Source organism: Ambystoma mexicanum, chromosome 4q (genome assembly GCF_040938575.1).
Source record: "Ambystoma mexicanum isolate Mex_15411 chromosome 4q, UKY_AmexF1_1, whole genome shotgun sequence".
NCBI lineage: Eukaryota > Metazoa > Chordata > Amphibia > Caudata > Ambystomatidae > Ambystoma > Ambystoma mexicanum.
This window is the reverse complement of record NC_090928.1, coordinates 1,302,153,401-1,302,173,297: the sequence shown is the minus strand read 5'-3', so window position 1 is coordinate 1,302,173,297 and position 19,897 is coordinate 1,302,153,401. Positions and strand designations below refer to the sequence as shown.

General features: G+C 47.6%; 1 protein-coding gene across 2 annotated transcripts in view; it reads left to right on the top strand.

The window, feature by feature from the left end:
• The window catches only part of LOC138468405 (zinc finger protein 850-like), a 76,400-nt gene extending 56,732 nt beyond the window's left edge, over positions 1-19,668 (top strand). For both annotated transcript variants that reach the window (XM_069608958.1, XM_069608957.1), the window contains exon 3: positions 14,247-19,668. In XM_069608958.1, coding sequence (XP_069465059.1) covers positions 14,846-17,146 — 2,301 coding nt within the window. In that variant the 5' untranslated portion in view covers positions 14,247-14,845 and the 3' untranslated portion in view covers positions 17,147-19,668. The remainder of the gene's footprint in view (positions 1-14,246) is intronic.
• Positions 19,669-19,897: the final 229 nt, after the last annotated feature.

The window sequence follows — 19,897 nt, the reverse complement described above, 5'->3', positions numbered from 1 at the left end:
GGTGGGCTTGAATTGACACCACAATTGGCAATACTCCATGTTAAATGAACACACGACTTAGAGGGGTGGTCAATAATAATAAGTAAGCAACTAGACAAAGGAGCCTTGTGAAGTGATCACACAATCTTCAGGTAACAACTTTATATATAGCCAGCATCTCCGAAGCTTTGACAAAACGAGATGTAATTCAAACAATCTAAGTACGAATTTAGCTGCTAACGAGATGCCCGAATCAAACGCGCACTCAGTATAAACAATTGCTGAGTGCTAAAATGCAAGTTAAAGTGGCGTCACACATTAACGCGGCTAAATTCTCTCAACCTGCTACAAAGCGAAATACAGGTAAAAAAAGCTTAATGCACCTTAGCAGCTGATGGAGTGCCTCGTTAGTATGCACACACACCATGCAAACAGGTACGAATTGTAAGAAGGGTGTGTGGGGTAATGCTGTGCTTTATACACAGCAAGTCACTTGTACCCTAAACATCACAGAATGTCAACAAGGAACACAGCTCAGACAACGCTACAGACAGAGAATCCTGGTCATACGCCCTTGCAGTGTACCTACAATAACAAAGGCCCTCATTACGACCCTGGCGGAATTCGGAAAACGATGGCGGAAATGCAATACCGCCATCGAATAGCGCTCGGTGCGACTATGACCCGTCACCGCAAAGTACGATGCCATTAGCGACACCGTAGTGAACGCCAACGCTAACTGCACCAAGCACGCGCGCGCGCGCCATGCCAAACCGTAAACACCACCATGGCGCAACGGTACGCCAATTCCGACCCCAGCGGACATGTACCTAACGCCATCAAGCATGGCGGAATGCACCATTCCGCCATGGTGAGAAGTACGGCATCGCGAATCAACCGTAAACGGCCCCACTGACTGCCCGTACACCGCTCCCTGCCCACAAAGTACAACTCCCCGTAGGTGCAACGAAGCCACAATGCAACCAGTGAAATGCACAAGTCACCCATGCATGCCAACGAACAAATGGACCTCAAGAGGGGCCAATGGGAGCTGCAGGGCACAGATGGCACGAATACAGAAGCCATCCCAATGGACATGACCACAGTCCCCCACCAAGAAACGCACGCAAACACAGGCACCTGTGACCAGCAATATTCAGAAAATCACAACATTCCACCAGTCCACCTGGCTGACCGGCATCTGTCACACAAAACCCAATCCCCCGCCCCTGAGCATGACAACATTCAAACTGTCATATTGGCAGCCCCCATCCCTGACCTCACGGGCTTCGTAGGCAAACGCGCCCAGTACAGGACCACGCAACAAAACTCCGAAGCTGGAACCCAATGCAGATCCCCTCACAATACATCGCTCCCCAAATAGGAATATGCCACATCACTTGCAAAGAAGAACGCTACACGGCCCATATCAGAATAGAATTTTAATGCACATCAATATCACCAAGCCCATACAGCCATCAGGCTGTTCACCATTTCACCATTGTGGGCTGCATCCGCAAGAAATGACCAGCCACTACTCGTGTGACGCCCTGTTCCCTCATGGTACACAGAGCCACATACACGTACGAAAAGGCAACATGGAAGCGCACAGAACCGCAGGGCCGTCCCAATGGGGAGGCACTAGTCCAGCTGAAAGGCCGAAATGTTGCTCCGAGCCACCAGTACTGCGTAAGGGCATGTGGCCCATTGGCGATCGTCCCATAAGATCGTAATGCTGCTCCACTGATTAACACGAAGCAGCAGGTGTCGGGAGTAAAATCCATCTGCAGGAGTGGCATACAGATGGCAGTGGCAAAAGGGGAGGAGATACCTGTCAACCAAAAGAAAAGAAACAGAATAGAATGGCCATCAGAACTACATTCGAACAACTCACTTCAATGATCACACTAGATCCACAGCCATATGCATGCAAGCCCACTCCAAAGGATCATCACCACCCCAAAACCACTTGCGAATCATAACTATCTATATCGAGGTGAAAACACCATCACAAACAAGTGTACCTGTGCATGCGCCTGTGAAAACAGAATCCTTCAGATGGGATTGGTAACGTGCATGGACACAAGTGTCTGAAGGCGCGTCGAGACAGGGAGGGCTCAACAAGGCCAGATAGACGATGGTCCCACTATGGCAGCCCTGCATCACATAGCGCAGGGGGGGCGGACAGATCCCAAGAAGCCCTGTACATGGCAAACACTGTATCAAATCACCTGCCCATGCATCCATTCATCATTCCCTCATCCCGTAATGAAAACGCCTGAATATTTACTCACATAACATTAGAAATATCCATTGAGTCTGTGCGTCATGCAGCCTGCAAAATCCACAGTGCCCCAGCACGTAATTCCAGTCTAGTGAAGTAACATGTATTTGGGAACGTCCTGCCTTATCGTCCACTACGCAATTGCGCATCCCATACTATTCATATCAATCATAGCATTCTCGCCATGGCCCCTGTCCCAAGGACATTGAACAATAGAACGTTATATTTGCAGTCAGACCTGTGGGCATCTCCTCGCCGCTAGCTGAATACCGAAAGCGCCGCCCTTCGAATTCCTCATTTGCAACATCACGTCGAAGAGGCATCTGTGGCCGTTTGAAAACACTAATTAATCCATCGAGTGCGGCTGTGTGTGAAAATGGCAACTGCCTTCACCCACGAATGGGACGCCCCGCCCGTCGTTGCAACTCGGTACAGTGATGAATGAGGGCCCACCGTTACTCGAGTACTACGTTCCACTGACCCTTCACAACTCTGTTCGCGACTGCACAGATAATATGTGAAACAATGGGACCACAACAGAATGAACATATCAACCAATGTTACACGGCCATCGGGTACAAATACAAGATTGCAATAGCAAGATGCCATTCCACGAATTGCAGCGTTGTGCGCGGGACGTGCTCGGCCAAAGGGGAGAGCAGTTTGCACAGGTGGAATGAATCTCCACAGGTGGAGGCCATTCAGCCTGGAAACACATAAATTGCACAGCCAGTCCCCTCCCACAACCACACCGAAATGCTACCGGCAGGACTCGCGATGTTGGCCCTGGGGGACCTGATAGCACTGCAAGTACTCCAACTCCAAGAAGAAGACGAACACCAACTACAACCGGCCGCACGGAGGAGACGCAGGAGGAGGAGGAGGCCAAGGCAGGGCCAGCAAGGGCCGCCAGCACAGCCACTACCACCACGCAGGCAGCCCGCAATCCCACGCCTCTGAGCACATCCGTTCAACCTCACTGATGAGCAGATCCACACCCTCTACCGTCTGGACCGGGACACCATAACCGCCATTGTGGACATGACACGGGCTGACCTTGTCAGCATGATAGATAGCCCAACCGCCATCCCACCCCTACTGAAGGTGGTGTCGGTACTCCACTTCCTGGCCACAGGCACCTACCAGCACACAGTCGGACAGTTGCATGGCATTTCTCAGCCACTGTTCTCACGGACACTATTGCAAGTGCTCGATGCCCTCCTGCAGCACGCAGACGACTACATCTCTCTACCACGCTCGGAGCAGGAAATTACCAAGACAAAAGTGGGATTCCATGCACTTGGCGGCATACCGGGTTGCATTGGTGCCATCGACTGCACCCATGTGGAATTGGTCGTCCCACATGCCATGGAGGCCCAGTACCGCAACCGAAAACAATTTCATTCCCTGAATGTACAAATGGTGTGTGACTCCAACAGGATCATTACACATTGTTGTGCCCGATTCCCTGGATCAACCCATGATTCTATGGTCTTGAGGAACTCTACAATACCACGCTACATGGAGCGACACGCAGGGAACAGATCCTGGCTACTCGGTGAGTCTCATTACATGCATGATAATGTGGGGTATGTGATTCGGCAATGACCTGGCAGGAAGGGGGGGGGAGGTGTGCGTACGTAGCAATGGCATTCCACATCATACGTTTCTCGTCCACATACAGGTGATGCTGGATATCCACTGAAGAGATGGCTCCTCACACCAGTCCGGAACCCACGGGACCAGCATGAGGAGGACTACAACCATGCCCACTCACGTACCCGTGTAGTCATTGAACAGGCATTCGGCCTACTGAAGGGTCGTTTCCGCTGCCTCAGCAGGTCTGGCGGGGCACTCCTGTACCGCCATGAGAAGGTTGCAAAGATGGTGATGGCATGTGTCATGCTCCACAACATGTGCGTACGTAGAAATGTGCCCATGCCCCCTGACGCAGAACTGCAAGCACCTGAAGATGGTCATGATGAGGGTGGGGATGTGGCAGCACCTCAGGGAGTCTGCGAGGCACCGGAGGCCCGTGACATTCGTCAGCATCTCATAGATGCATGCTTCTAGCACTCACGCCTGGTGGCTGATACATGGACACGGGACTCGTGGCACTGTGTGTGTCTGGGACATGCACAATATGGACTGTACGCCTATGATGGCTTAGTACACAAAGATCAATGTCCACACATCTCATTGGATGATCGTGCATTGTTTATGGCATATGTGATATCATGTTGTACACCCTATCGACCCGCCACCCAAGTGAGCCCAACACACCCCCTCCACCCTCCCACCTCCCCCCCCGAACACCAGTGTCCAAAGATGCTCATCGTCCGTGGGCAGTCGCTATTGCAAGCCCCCTCTGCGGGTATCAGGGGCACCCCTGCCTGTGGAGCGCAGGTTCCTCCCAGATCTACGTTGGGGGCTGCCCTGGACGGAACTTGCAACGGATGATGTCTCTGCCTGCTCACGTCCATGCATGTCCCTAAGGGTTTGCGAGAGCTCAGTGAGCACACGGCGCACTGCGGCAAGTTCACCACATACGTCTTTGGACGTCGCATGCAGTTCCCCCCTCAGGCTCTCGGTGCTTCTCTCCATTTGGACTCTCAGGCTCTCGGTGCTACTCTCCATTTGTGCCCTTAGTGTCTCTGTGCCTCTCTCCATTTGTGCCCTAAGTGTCTCAGTTGATGTTTCTATGTCTGCCTTAGTGCCCCCACATTCATCGGCATGGTCCTTGAGGAGCGTGGCCAGTTGCTGCTGTTGCACGATTAACTGGTCGAGGGACTGTTGCCTCTGCTGGGCCATGGCCATTTGCGGGGGTGTCACAGAGGGGCTGTTGTCCTCATGTTGCCCTGCCACAGGGCTTGTGGGGGATGGCCAGTCGTCGTCTTGTGGGTGCCCCTGCGTGGTATCCTCATGTAGTACGGGATGGAACAGACAGGGGGATTGGGACAGGTCATGGATGGATCTGACTTCGACATCCCCGTCTTCTGTGTCGGAGCATGCTGCCATCAATGGGGTGTCACCTATGGTGCTGCTGCCACCGGAGGCAGTGCCTTCTGTGGCATCCGTTGGGGGGACCTGTGGTGGTGGTGTTATGGGCATGCTGGCTGCTGGGGTGCCTGTTGATGTGTGCCACCTGATTTGTGCTGCTGCCGTGTCTTGATGCGTGCAGCTGAGGTGGAGGGTCTTTGGCCGTCGGTCTTGGCCCTCTTTGCAGGTGTGCTGGTAGGGGTGTCCTGCAGCTCGTCGTTTGGATCGGACCCTGTGGTGGAGTAAAGGAGGGCGAGGGTTATTGGTGGGTCTGTGGGAATTGGAATGGCATTGTATCACATGCATTGGGGTGGTACCTGAGGGTGATTTGGGTCGGGGCCTTGGAGGTGCTTCCATTTGTGTGTGGAGTGAGGGTGCAGTTGTTTGGCAGCCTGCAGTTAGGGTGTGCCTGCTGCACGTGTAGTGCGTGTTTTAGGGGTTTTTAATTATTTATGTATTTATTGTGGGTTTTAACGTGCGCTATCAGGCCAATGTGTGTGGACGTTCTCCTGGACATGTGTTTCTGTTGCACTATGGGGACACATGGTGCTTCACATGGATGGACTTTGTGGATTTAGCATTGTTTCATTAGGCCCACCTACCTGATTCTTCGGATGTCTGCACTCCTTTCTCCATCCCTCCGACTCCCTCTATGCTCTCCATTCCGATGGTGGAGGCACAGATTTCTTCCCAGGGGGTCAGCTTGATTGGTGATTCCGACCCTCCCCCGGTGGCTGTGGCAATGTTGCGGTTGGCAGAGAGTATGCTGCGGACGCGTATCCGCAGGTCGTCCCATCGCTTACGGCATTGCTGTGGGGTGCGGGGTGCGGTCCCCACCGCACTTACCCGCTGTGCCACCAGAGCCCATATGGCCTTCTTGTTTGCGAGTGCCGTCCTGGTCATTTGCGTGGAGAAGACGACGGCAGCATTCTCCTGGAGGGTCTCTGTTAGCACGGTGAGTTCCTCACGGGAGAAGTGGACCTGCCGCTTGCGGTCGCACGCTTTCTTCGCTGCTTTTCCCATTTTTCTTGGTTTCGCTAGGGTGGATGACGGGTTGGGTTGTGTCTCAGGGTGGTGATTTTAGTGGTTGTGTGGTTTTAGTGGTTTTATAGGTGTACGGCGGGTTGTTTCCCGTTCCGGGCCCGTGTTTTAACTTCCGTTTCCGTATATTTCCGGTCACCGTACTTTACGGTAGGCGCACACTGCGGTGTCCGCTGTGATGGGTGGCGGTATTGCACCTAGGGCGCCGTACGGCGGCGGTGTGGGCCGTTTTGGGGTCATTTCCGCCATCGCGGACTTTGCACTTCCGCCATGCCGTGGTGCTCGTGCCCGATGGGTCGGAATGGGCCGCACTTTGCTCCTTCTTGCAATGGCGGAAACGCTATTTACGCTGTGGCGGTCCGGTCAGTCACTTTCCGCCAGGGTCGTAATGAGGGCCAAAGTGTTATCGGATCATATATTGTCAGCTAACACTCTTACATTTTACGGGTGACAGAGAGGACCGTGAAACTGCATTAAGAGCGAGGGACACCACTTATTCATGAACTCGCGCTTACCAGAAAGTCAGCAGCTCAGAGATAAAGAGTGCCCAGCATTACTTTTTCCGACACGAGTAAAAGAAACCAAATGCCTGCACACAGCCACCACGGCCGAACAGGCCAAACAGGCACTTCTGGGGCACGGTTCACGCGCGCACTGGTGTGTGTGCACCAGCCAATTTATGCCCTGGTGTTGTAAAGGGATGGGACTTCAGATCCGTTGGCAAATTTGCATATAAAAGACTCAGTGAAACGTGATATTGCAGCACAGCAGTATCTGAAGATGAAGACAGGCCAAACAGGCACTTCGTCAGTGAGCTCTACTCTCATATTCTGGGAACTCAGTTGGCACTAAGTCGCTTATGTGGCTTTTTAGCTGGGCTACACCGCAGCCTTCTGAGATTCCTCTCCCGTTCTTGCAGACTGTTGGGACTGCACTGACCGGATGTCAGCAGCGTTTTGCTGTGCTTTCAGTCACAGTCCTACCTATGGACACTGGCATTCGCTCCCTCTCTCTCACTCCAGACCGCACCGCCCCTGTGTTTGTCTGCCTGGTGTCTTAAGTCAGAATCAGGAGACGGACAAGGGAGCATTGTAATGGACTCTTTATTTTCACACAAAACCTATGCTAACCTTAACTCTAAGGTTCTTGGCCAGATCATGTAAAATAAATTCCTAAAGGGTGTTCGTCAGGGTCTCATTACAAACCATAAAGTCCTCTATTCAGAATCTTATCCTAAGTTCTGTCCCTACCACTTGCAACAAAAGATACAAATCCAACAAAAATATACATAGGCCAATGGCCCTAATGAGTGGCTGGTGGCTGGTTTCTGACCCTGCCCTGATGTCTTTTCAATGAGGCGCCTAGCCCCAGGAATAAAGTTTAAACAAGCATCCTTGAGTGTCTGTTGAATCACTCGATCGTTGGTATAGTTCAGTCAAGTTTCAGTAATTTCTCTTGTCATCTTGTATTTTTGTGTGCATGGGTTTCCCTTATATGATAAAGTTCCTGGTGTTGTCTTCTTTGGCTTTTTATCCCACCTTGGTTAACAATTTCTTTCACCCCACCTTGGTTCCTGGTTCCTGTCACCCTGCCTCACGGTCTCACTTCCCGTTCCCTGCTTTGGGGTCAATTTACTCTCACTCTACCTTTGGGCCTTTGCCTCTGATCCCTCCCTGGGGGTCTCACTCCATTTACCCTGCCTTAAGGTTTCACTCCATTCAACCTGGCTTGGGCTCTTCTCTCTCACACTTCATTATATTCATACCGCCTTTGTGTCTTTTCTCTATCGCCCGGCCTTGGGGCTTTACTTCGTTCACCCCGCCTCTGGGCTTCTCGCTTTCTCCCCACCTTGTGAGCTTCACTTGGTTCATCCTGCCTTATGGTCCTTTCTTTTTCACCCCCACCTTGGGGTTCTGTTCTGTTCACCCAGACTTCAGGTTTTCCCTCTGTGAAAAACCAGAAGGTGTCTTACCCACTAGTGCCTGGGGATCTCTCATCAAGGTGGCCAGGACACGGCCATCGCTTTTGGATCCAGTTCCTGGGGGTGCACCAGTGCTGGTGGATCACCTGGATGGGGGTCTTCAGGGAGTGGGAGTGGTGAGACGCAGTATCCCCTTCCTTATAACTCCCTTAGCCCATCCTACCAAGTAGAATTTATAGGACCTCCAAACCCCCTGCCTCATTCCAAACAAACACTTTCTCACGGACAGCCCGCTATGAGCGAAAACGGACTAACACCCGAGCCGTATACCTGACGTGTCGTACTATAATTTATTTTGATTTATTTTATTGGGTTTTTATAATGCGCTTAATACTTGAGTTTGATTTCTAAGTGTGGATCTGTGATTCGGACCACTGTTGCTCAGCATGGTCTTGCTTCCAAGACCAGCACGTCGCCCCTGAGCTATCCTCCATTCACAATGTTCACGCAAGATCAGGCATTTACTGACCATCACACTCACCCGACTTCCATTAAGCTTCCCCATACGAATAAAAGGCGGAGCACGAGAGAGCACACTCTGAGTGAGGCAAAGCACACAAGGAAACAGCAGTTCAACGATGGCAGTTTAACAAGAGGTGAAAGACAGCGAACCAGTAGGGGGATTGCAAGGAGGGAAGTTCCCTTGACCTTTTCAACAAAGAACTTTTGCTTTCATGAGCCCTCGAAATTGGAAAGCGGAAGACCAGGAAAACAGGCTGAAGAATCCTGCATTGTGTCCGAGATACCCAGTATCATGAACCATCAAACTCGCCCCTTCTGGTCCTCCTGGTCCCTGACACATCGGGCCTTACACTCCATAATACTACCAACATGGCAGCAAGCTCAGAACGCTGCTCACCAGTCTTCACATTCTACGCAGCGTCCTCTATAAAGAAACCACACCCCCTTGCGTCTCAACGCTGCTACTAGCTGTGATCGGACGTGTGCTCTGTACCTTCTCTTGAGCTACTTGCTATCCCCTGGCCCCTGGATTCCCTTCTCCCGACTTCTTCCTTCTTATCCAATCTTCCCGGAATCCCTACGTCACTTCCGCGTGCCCCCCTACTCCTTCTTGACTATTCCCGGAGTTTTCCTTTGATCCTGGACATCGAAGCTGAACGTAATCTGGAAGCTGAGGACGGCCGAGCGGGCTTATTTAAGTCCCGAACCATACGAAAGAAGACTCCGCCTAAAGAGGACATCGGGCAACACAAACAGGTGAGAAGGGGGGAAACCTGTGACACCCAGGGCCCTCCTGCGCCAAGAATCAAGGTGGGGAGAATTATCTGCCATTGTACTGTCCTTGGCACCAAGAACAAAGCATCATCAGTGAAATCAACACAGCTAGTGAGTTGGGGAAACCGATACAAGACCGGTCTGTGTTGAAGCAAGGTTGCAAGCTGCAACATTGTATGGTGAGCGCTGGAACGTACATGGTTAGAAAGACGTGTGATAAAAGACACAAGTAAAGTTCAACTGCTGATGAGTGATTGAACTTTGAAACGAAGATATGATACCTTTGACAGAGTGGTCCGGCACCATGTGGGTGCTCAATCGAAGGTCTCTGTAAGGTATCCAGCTGAAAAGTGAAAGAGTTGTAGAGAATTGTGAATCGAAGTGGTCCTGCGACTGGTCATGCAAAACCCTGCACACAATCGAAAGTCTTCGATGTTGATACAGTAAAGAACATTTGTGGCAAAGTAGAAAAAGTTTGTCTGAGCCCGGCAGAGAGAGATCAATTGAAAGCTTTGTGTTAAAGTGGGTCTGACGGAATGGGATCTGGGGTTAAGCAAAAATCACCCAAGAAGGCTTTGTGTTAAAGTGGGTCTGAGCCCGACTGAGGGGGGCCCGGGGTGAACAGAAAATGTGTACGTGTGAAACCCTAAGGAGAAAGGAACTTTGTTGTTTGTCCTATTGTATCAGGCCCTCTGGAAAAGAGACTTTGAATGGCAAAGAGACTTTTGCACAGAAGGCCCCGATGTTGACGTTTTGAACTTCATTCTCATGCTAGAGAAGACAAAGAGTTTGCTAAGCTCGAGTGTGCCCCCTTATCCCGTGCTGGAAACTTGGGGAAGGGAGGCCAACGGCTTGAATATCCCAACATATCACTTCTTGAAAACGTTTCTTTTGCATAACATTGTTTCCCACAATATTTGTATTTAGAAGCAATGATTGGCAATAGGTTTTTTAGTATAGGAACTTTTATTTTGTGAAGACACCACTAGGACTGCGTTGTTATTATTTGATGGTCGTAGCTTGTTTCCATCTTTAGATTTAAGTTTAGGTAGGCATTTTTCAAACCCAATTGAAGTTCCGTTTTATTGTTTAATACCATGCCTTCCTTACAACTCTCACCCCACCTTGGGGCCTGGTCAGACTGTCCCTCCCCACCCCTGCCCCGGTTCCCTGGAGCAACCATGTACGTCTTGTCTCGTTGCAGTGCCCTTTGGGTCTCTGCATGTTGACCTTTTCGATCCCCTTGTCGGACTCTGCCATTGAGTGGACCTTGCACCCTTCTTTATCTGGCTTGCTGCGGCACTCCGGTGCCGTTCGCTTGGTTCACAGGATACTGGGCCGCCTGTGCTTCGCATGGCTTCTCATGGCCATTTGCTCCTGGTTCTTACTTCGCAGGGACGTAGGCTTCCGCGCCATGATGCCACCACGCAGACGCCAGCTGCCTCCTAGCACACTTCCCAGGTGGTCCTCCCTCTCTACAGCTGTACTCTTCTTCCTGCTGCCACACTGATTGCCTCTTTATTGTTCCTCTGTCAGAGGGTGCAATATCCCATGATTCTTTCATCCTCAGCAGATACTTTGTAAACAGAGGGTCAGAAACCACACCAGAATGTTTCAGGTTTTTATATAGGTTAACACCCATATAGTCAATAAAGGCTTTGTTGTCTTGGGAATAGAAAGAATGTATTTATTTATTTATTTTGGCACTTGTAACGCGCACAAAACCCAGAGGCATCTAGGCACTGAATCTTAAGAAAATGGTTACATGAGAGAAACCTAAAGAATGACAGTTATCGTTAGACATGTTAGAGACTTACAGAGTGCAAGTGTACAGTTATTCAGAGCAGAGTCCAAATGCAAATATTCAAAGACAGGCATGACATGCATGCCTGTACTTGATGCCAACAGTGATAGGTGTGTAAGTGTGCCTACCGACTTCAGAGTGTTGATGGGTGGTGATTGGGAGATAACTGTCTGATCTGGGTCTCGAATCAATGTTGGGAATCTAGGCCGAAGAGTCTAGTTTTCAGGCATTTCCGGAAAGAGCAGAGGGATGAGTAGTTTCTTAGTTGGGGTGGCAGTGTGATTTATTGATTTATAGAGCGCTTTGCTACTACAGGAAAACTAGACCCCCCTGCTTTCTTGGTGTAGCAATGAGGTTAGCATATGAAGCTAGAGTAGGTCTGTTGGACTGAGTTGTGACTATTTGATTACTGAGGTAGGCTGGTGCATTGTTGGCGAGGCATTTGTGGGCGATGGTAAGGATTTTAAATGTAATCCTGTCTTGGACGGGAAGCCAGTGAATATGTCCTCTGGTAGACGAGACGTGCTCATTCTTAGGAACGTTCAATGCCGCTCTGATAGCATTATTTTGTACAATTTGGAGTTTTTTTAAATGTTTCTAGTACTAGATCCTGCAAATAGGGAGTTGCTATAATCTATCCTTGAACAGATTAATGCTCTAGCTAAGGTGATGCTATTGTCAGTCGAGAAGAAAGGTCTGCTCTGTGTGATGAGTTTAGACGTGTATGCTGCCGACGAGCCAATGGCGGTAACCTGACTAGTAAGGGTGAGAGAAGGGTCAGTGTAGACCCCCAGATTTTTTATTTCATTAGCGACATGGATAGTATTGCAGTCAATAATGAAAGAATTTTATTGTTTTGGAAGGTTATTTAGCTTATTTTTGTTTCCTATTAGGATTAACTCTGTCTTGTCATCGTTGAGGCATAATTTGTTTTGCGCCATCCAGGCCTGGATGGCGAGGTAGATTTTGGTGAGGTTATCAGAGTCTGTGTCATAGCAACCTGTGTTGGGTATGAGTATTTGTGTATTGTCCGCATAATTAGTATATGTAATACCCATTTTGTCTAGTTTGTCGAATAGTAACTTTGTGAAGGCATTATACAAGGATAGTGAAATGCAAGAACCTTGCGATACGCCACATGTTACTGGGGCTGGTGTAGCTGCTGACGAGGTAGAGAAGACTCATCGTACGGTTGGATAAAAAGGATTCAATCCATTTGATGTCTTCAGGAGCAAAGTGTACCACAGTTTCGAGATGGTTGCATAAGATTTTATGATTGACCAAATCAAAAGCTGCAGAGAGGTCTACTATGAGAAGGATGCAGAGTCTCCTCTGTCCTTGAATTGGTCCATTTGTATCTTTAGGTCCAATAGTGCCGTCTCAGTTCCGTGTCCAGGTCTAAACTCAGATTGTCTCACTCCTAGGAGTTTGTTGGCTTTAGGCCAAGGACAAGTCTCGCAGTCCTGTTTTGGATGAGCTGCAGAGGGCGGAGAGTAGAGGCAGGCAGATTTTGAAAGAAGCTTTGCAGTAGTCCAGCCTAGAAAGAACCAGCGCTCTGGGGACAGTGATCTTCTGGGCGAAGGAGAGGAAAGGAAGAATACCTCTGAGGAGTTGCAGCTGGTAATGTGACTTCTTGGAGACGTCAGAGATGTGAGGAGAGAAGGAAAGTGTGGAGTCGAAGATGACCCGAGGATTTTAGCCGCACAGGTAGGAGCAGGAAGAGAACCAAGAGAGGACGGCCAGAGTGTGACAGGAAAGGAGGGTGCAGGTGTGCTGACGAGGAGACTTTTGGTCTTACTGGCATTAAGGCAGAGATCGTTGGTGGCACACCACTCCTGGATGGTGGACAGACAGAGATGAGAGAGAGAAGAAGTGGCAGAAGGGAGCCTGAAAATTAGCTGAGTGTCATCCGCATAGCACTGAAAGCTGGGGCAGAGAGCGTCAATGCGGTGGGCAAGAAGTGCCAGGTATAGGTTGAACAGCCAGGGAGAGGGGCTAGACCCCTGGGGAACACCACAGGTAGAGATAGAGATAGAGGAGAGGAAGGACCGAAGTTGGACCTGGGAGGGTCGGTCAGAGAGGACTTGATAAAGTGACTGAACGTGGTGTAAAGACGAAGGTGAACCCAATGAAGGGGTATAACGAGAAAGCCGCAGAAGAGGCGAATGCATGGTGAGAGTTTGGAAAAAGTCTTGTGATGCCAAGCAAAAGACATTGATTCAAGGGATCCTGCCTTTTCTGAAGAAACAGCTTCCTGATGCCTATAGACTCAAGGGGTGCTCAGTCATGCCACTGTCCCACCTTGTCTCGTGATGCAACGTGGGAAGGCAGTGTATTAGGTCAGCAGTCCTGTACTAACGAAACTCTTTTGTACATTTCAGTTTACATTACACTCTGTTGTTATACATATCATTGTCCCACACCCTTTTGTTATATAGAATAAGAATTTGGCAATAGGTTTATTAGTATAGGCCATTTATTTTTATACCACACCACTAGGACAGCTTTTTCTTTACTTTGATGGTCATAGCTTGCTCCCATTGTAGATTTAGGTTTAGATTAGGCGTTTTTCTCACCCATATACTGTTCAATAAACACCCATGTATTGTACTCTTTGTCTGTTGTACTTCTGATGACCATACCTTCCTTACACTACACAAAAGCCCCAAATGCTTGTTTTTGATCATGGGAGCATTAACTCTATTTTACCCATTGAGATGCTTGCCTCTAGTAGATTGGACTTGAGTTCTATCACTTACCACATTAAAGCAATTAACTAGCACCCATTACTAGCATTGAGAGCCAAACTGCCAGTTAAATGTTATTTATGTAATTGTGAACACGTATTAATTATTAATACACATCTCCTTTTAATTCTATAGGTGAATGATGTTCAGAAAAGTGCAACAACAGTGACTGATTATTTGTTTGGAGGACTTATACAGTTTAAAGCTTCATTGAGAGAATATGTGCTTTCTACTCATCTTGAAGGATACAGGACCCGGAGCTAGTTGGCTTTTCAAAGTAACAAAATAGGATTGGAGAGCCTACTGAACGCATGAGTATTTCAGCCGAACACCTTCGTTCATGGTAACTTCCAGCACCCTGCAACATCGATACAATGAATATATAGAGTAGTAGACTACCCTTCTTTATTTTCTGAAGAAAAGTCAATTTTTTCACCTCGTATTAATGAAAGAGCATGTGTTTTTTTATATATTGTCTTACTATAAAGGTTGTTTTATTTAAAAGATCAACTGTGAATGCGAATGGACAAAATGCATCCATGCACTGAACATGCGAAAAACCTTCAGTAGGAACTAGGTTGTCAACGGAGAAGATCTACAGAGGAGAAACATAATTTGTTCGCAGAATGTAGGAAAAGGTACCGTCTGAAGGGAGTACTTATTCACCACCAGTATATTCACCACCAAAGAACACATACAGGTGAGAAACCTCACCTGTGCTCTGAATGTAGAATATGTTCAATGGGATGGAACCTATTATTATGCATCTAAAAACACACACAGTTGAAAAACCTTATCAGTGCACTGAATGTGGGAAAAGCTTTTGTAAGAAGGGAAATCTTATTTGCCACCAGAGAACACACACAGGAGAGAAACCTCACCAGTGCACTGAATGTGGGAAAAGCTTTTGTCAGAAGGGAAGTCTTATTTCCCACCAGAGAACACACACAGGTGAGAAACCATATCAGTGTACAGAATGTGGGAAAAGCTTCAGTGTGAAGGAAAGTCTTACTTCCCACCAGAGAACACATACAGGGGTGAAACCTTATTTATGCACAGAATGTGGGAAACGTTTCAGTGCAAAGAGTGTTCTTATTCATCATCTGAAAACACATACAGGTGAGAAACCTTATCAGTGCCCAGAATGTGGAGAAAGGTACACTCAGAAGGCCTATCTTAATGTCCATCTGAGAACTCATAGAGGTGAGAAACCTTATCAGTGCACAGAATGTGGGAAAAGCTACAGTGCAAAGGGATCTCTTGAATATCACCTGAGAACACACACAGGTGAAAAACCTCATCTGTGCACTGACTGCGGGAAAAGGTTCAGTGTGAAGGGATCTCTTATTAAACACCGGAGAACACATACAGGTCAGAAACCTTATCAGTGCAAAGAATGTGGGCAACACTTCAGCCGAAAGGAATCTCTTAATTGTCACCTGAGAACACATACAGGTGAAAAACCTCATCTGTGCACTGACTGCGGGAAAAGGTTCAGTGCGAAGGGATCTCTTATTAATCACTTGAGAACACATACAGGTGAAAAACCGCATCAGTGCAAAGAATGTGGGCAAAGCTTCAGTCAAAAGGAATCTCTTAATTATCACCTGAGAACACATACAGGTGAAAAACCTCATCTGTGCACGGACTGCGGGAAAAGGTTCACTTTGAAGAATGCTCTTAATAAGCACCTGAGAACACATTCAGGTGAGAAACCTTATCAGTGTACAGAATGTGGAAAAAGGTACAGGCTGAAGGTATCTCTTAATGTCCATCTGAGAACTCATACCGGCGAGAAACCTTATCAGTGCACAGAATGTGGGCAAAGCTTTCGTCAGACAGGAAGTCTGATTTCCCACCAGAGAAAACATACAGGTGAGAAACCTTACCAGTGTACAGAATGTGGGAAAAGCTTTCGGCTGAAGGAATGTCTTATTTTCCATCAGAGAACACATACAGGGGAGAAGCCTCACCAATGCTCAGAATGTGGGAAACGTTTCAGTGCAAAGAGGATTCTTATTCGTCACCTGAGAACACATACAGGTGAGAAGCCTTATCAGTGTACAGAATGTGGGAAAAGCTTTAGTGTGAAGGAAAGTCTCACTTCCCACCAGAGAACACATACAGGGGTGAAACCCCATCTATGCACAGAATGTGGAAAATGTTTCAGTGCAAAGAGTGCTCTTAATCATCACCTGAGGACACATACAGGGGAAAAACCTCATCCGTGCACTGAATGTGGAAAAAGATTTAGCGCAAAGCAATCTCTTATTAATCACCTGAGAACGCATACTGGTGAAGCATCTCACCAGTGCACTGACTGCGTAAAAAGGTTAGGTGACACAGGATCTTTCATTAATCACATAACACCACATGCAGGGGAGAAACCTCATCTGTGCACTGGCTGTGGGAAGGGCTTCAATGCACAAGGATCTCTTCATTATAACCGTAAAACACAAACGGGTGAGAAATGTCATCTGTGCACGGAATGTGGGAAGGGCTTCAATGCAAAGTCATCTCTTATTCGTCACCTGAGAAAACATACAGATGAGAAACCTTATCAGTGCACAGTATGTGGGCAAAGCTTCCGTCTGAAGGAAAGTTTTATGTACCACCAGAGAAAACATACAGGTGAGATACCTCATCTTTGCACTGAATGTGGAAAAAGGTTCAGCACAAAGGGATGTCTTAATGATCACCGGAGAACACATACAGGTGAAAAACCTTATCGGTGCACTGAATGTGGTAAAGGCTTCCATGCAAATCCATCTCTGCTTTATCACTTGAGAACACACACAGGTGAGAAACCTCATCTGTGCACTGAATGTGGGAAAAGGTACAGCACAAAGGTAGCTCTTACTAACCACATGAGAACACATACAGGTGAAAGACCTTTTCAGTGCACTAATTGTGGGAAATGCTTCATTCAGAAGGGACACCTTGTTCAACACCAGAGAACTCATGTAGGTGAGAGACATTGTGCACTGAATGTGGGTGAGGCTGCCATGCAAAGGGAGCTCGTATTAATCACCTGAAAACACATGCAGGTGAATTAAATGTGTGAAAGGCATCTCTTAGTAAGCACCAGAGGACACATACAAGTGAGAAACAGTTTCTACTGAATGTGGAAAGGCTTCAATGCAAAGGGTACTCTTATGAATCACCCGAGAACACATACAGGTGAGAAACCTCATCTGCACTCGTCATTTTTTTAAAAACATAAGCGAGGTTGTGTTTTCTCTTTAAAGACTGATTCATGGCCATGGACCAAAATCCTGAAGGCCATATATCATCCGCTCATCAAATTTTATTGGCAATTAAATCCATTTCCATTGCACAGAAAGCCTATTACATAAACTGCTGGTTATGAATACCAGAGGCACTGGTGTTTGAAATGCACACCTCATCGAAAATTAGAACAGGAGAGCCTGCATTCTAGGGTAATCTGCCCATCCTATGAAACACTCCCTGTGAGTCTTGGGGAAAATGAATGACCTCTGGCAATGTTAAAAATGCCTAAGGACATGGCTGGTAAATCAATCCCCAGAGACTCTTGTCAGCTACTGCAGGGAACGGTCCTACTTATTTAGTACCAAGAAGCCACTTTGCAGTAAATTAGTGGTCATCTGGTGAAAGAGAACATACAGATGAGTGAAACCTCATCCGCGAAGTGAATGTGGGCAAAGTTTATTGCCCTAGATCCCTGCCACTTTGCACCATCTGACCCTTCTGCATAGACTGAGAGCCTTCCCTTCCCCATGCTCCGGCCTGCTGGTTATAGTTGCTCATGGCTGATGCCATTATGCCTCCTTTAGTATCAAAGCCCCTGCCTACAGGATGTGGCATGCCTCAAGGCTGCTGCGTGTCACCTATTCTTTATCTATTCTACCATTGGCAAGCTTCTTCCACTCCTATGGCTCCAGGCTTCATTCCTCTGCCAATGACTAAGAGATCCTATTCGGCTGGTGGGGCTGAATGTTCCACACTATTAGCTTTTAACAAGAGGATGGAGTCGCGCTAGCTAAAGGTGAACTCTGACCAAACATAGGGCCGCATTACGGGTCTGGCGGTAACCCTGCCAGTGCTACCCGTGAGTTGCCACCGGACGCGTAATATTTTACCGGCGCCTGACTTCCAGGTGCTACCGGAAGATTACAACTCAGGCAGCCCAGGAAGCCAGACGCCGGCAAAATGTAAGTCCCCATTCCTATAGAGTCCCATATGACTCTATGGGAGTGGGGACACGGAAGCGCCGGCACCGTTGCTAACGGTGCCAGTGCTTCCTTGAAGTGTTTGCCTACAGTGGCCGATGCGTCCAGCATGGTCAGACCTATCGGTCACAGCGGCCACGGCAGACAAACACTGAGTTTGCCGGTCCGGAAACAAAGGTGCCGATGAGCTTAACGGCACCCTTGTTTCCGGACCGGCAAACTTATAATGAGGCCCATAGTCTATAATGTACCATTCTGCCCTCCGCCCCCGCAGAAGTTGATGGCCCCCTTTACTCCTTAAAAACAGACAGATCTTTCCCAAATAATAATACTCGCATCCAAAATAATAGCAAACGACATGTAGTTTGCAGCACGATTTGCCCTACAGAGGTCTATTGATTTGTTCATGTCAGTTGTACCAAGAGTGCGAAGCCAGCGGAAGGATTTGTACAGTTGTGACTGCTTAATCTGAAGAGAAGCTAATAGGAAACATGCATTCTTCACTTTCTCTGTACTCCCAACTTTAAAAATAGGAATTCAATGCTGCAGCTTCAACAAGTTGTCTGAACCCTGTTTATTAAGATTGCTTTTGTTCACTGCAGTAGTAAACAATGCACGGGCCACTACGTCCATCTGACATCTACAGGTATGCAGTGTATGTAAAACACTGCTCTCAATTTTCCAGAAAAGCATGACTTGCCTGGATCCCTTTTGACAGAACTCTACACCATTTATCCTTTTGCAAATAATTTCTTCAACTCTAGTCTCCTAACCCATCAGGATGCTGAAAACTGTGTAACAGTATTGCCTCCTGTTACTCGAGCGCTTGACATATCAGATAATTCCCTGGCATGGGATCGGCTTAATGGGGTACACATTACAGAACAGAGGGTTCAATGGCCACTGTGTGAGCACTATTTTACAAGAACGTTGGCGTGATGAGCAAGCAGCAGATGCCAAAGGATTTCCATTGTATAACGTATGCATGTCTTTTAAGTACCATATGTACATGTAGCAGAAACAACAAATGAAATTCAAATATTGACTGCTCTGATGAAATATGATTCCTGCGAATTTGAAATGCATATAGTGTCCATGCTGGATGAAATGATAAATAGTTGTCAGTTTAGCAATGTCATAGGAGTTTTATATAAATTCATAGAAGGAATAGTGGTCAAAGTGTAATGCTGCCAAATGAAATCTGATCACAGTTAAGCTGACCAATTTCTTTTAAACAGTATCTGCCAGGGTGCTTAGCATGTCATTTATTAAATGCTTATGAAAATGATATTGACATTCAGACACATCTGTCACTATGTAATAACATTAAAATACATGATTTCTTACTAGTGTGTCCATTTGTATGTGCTTGTTTCTTAAGTTTGGCTTTACTCGATGGCAGGCCACTTCCTGGAATTGGAACTCCCCATTTGTTTAAATCACTTAAGTCTGACTTTAACACCTGATCTTGGGTTTTATGTTGGAATGGGTGCAAATGTGATATTTTTTCTATTACATTTATTTTCTTCCATTGATTTCTAATTTAAACAGTCTAGTTTTTAACTGTCTTGTCAT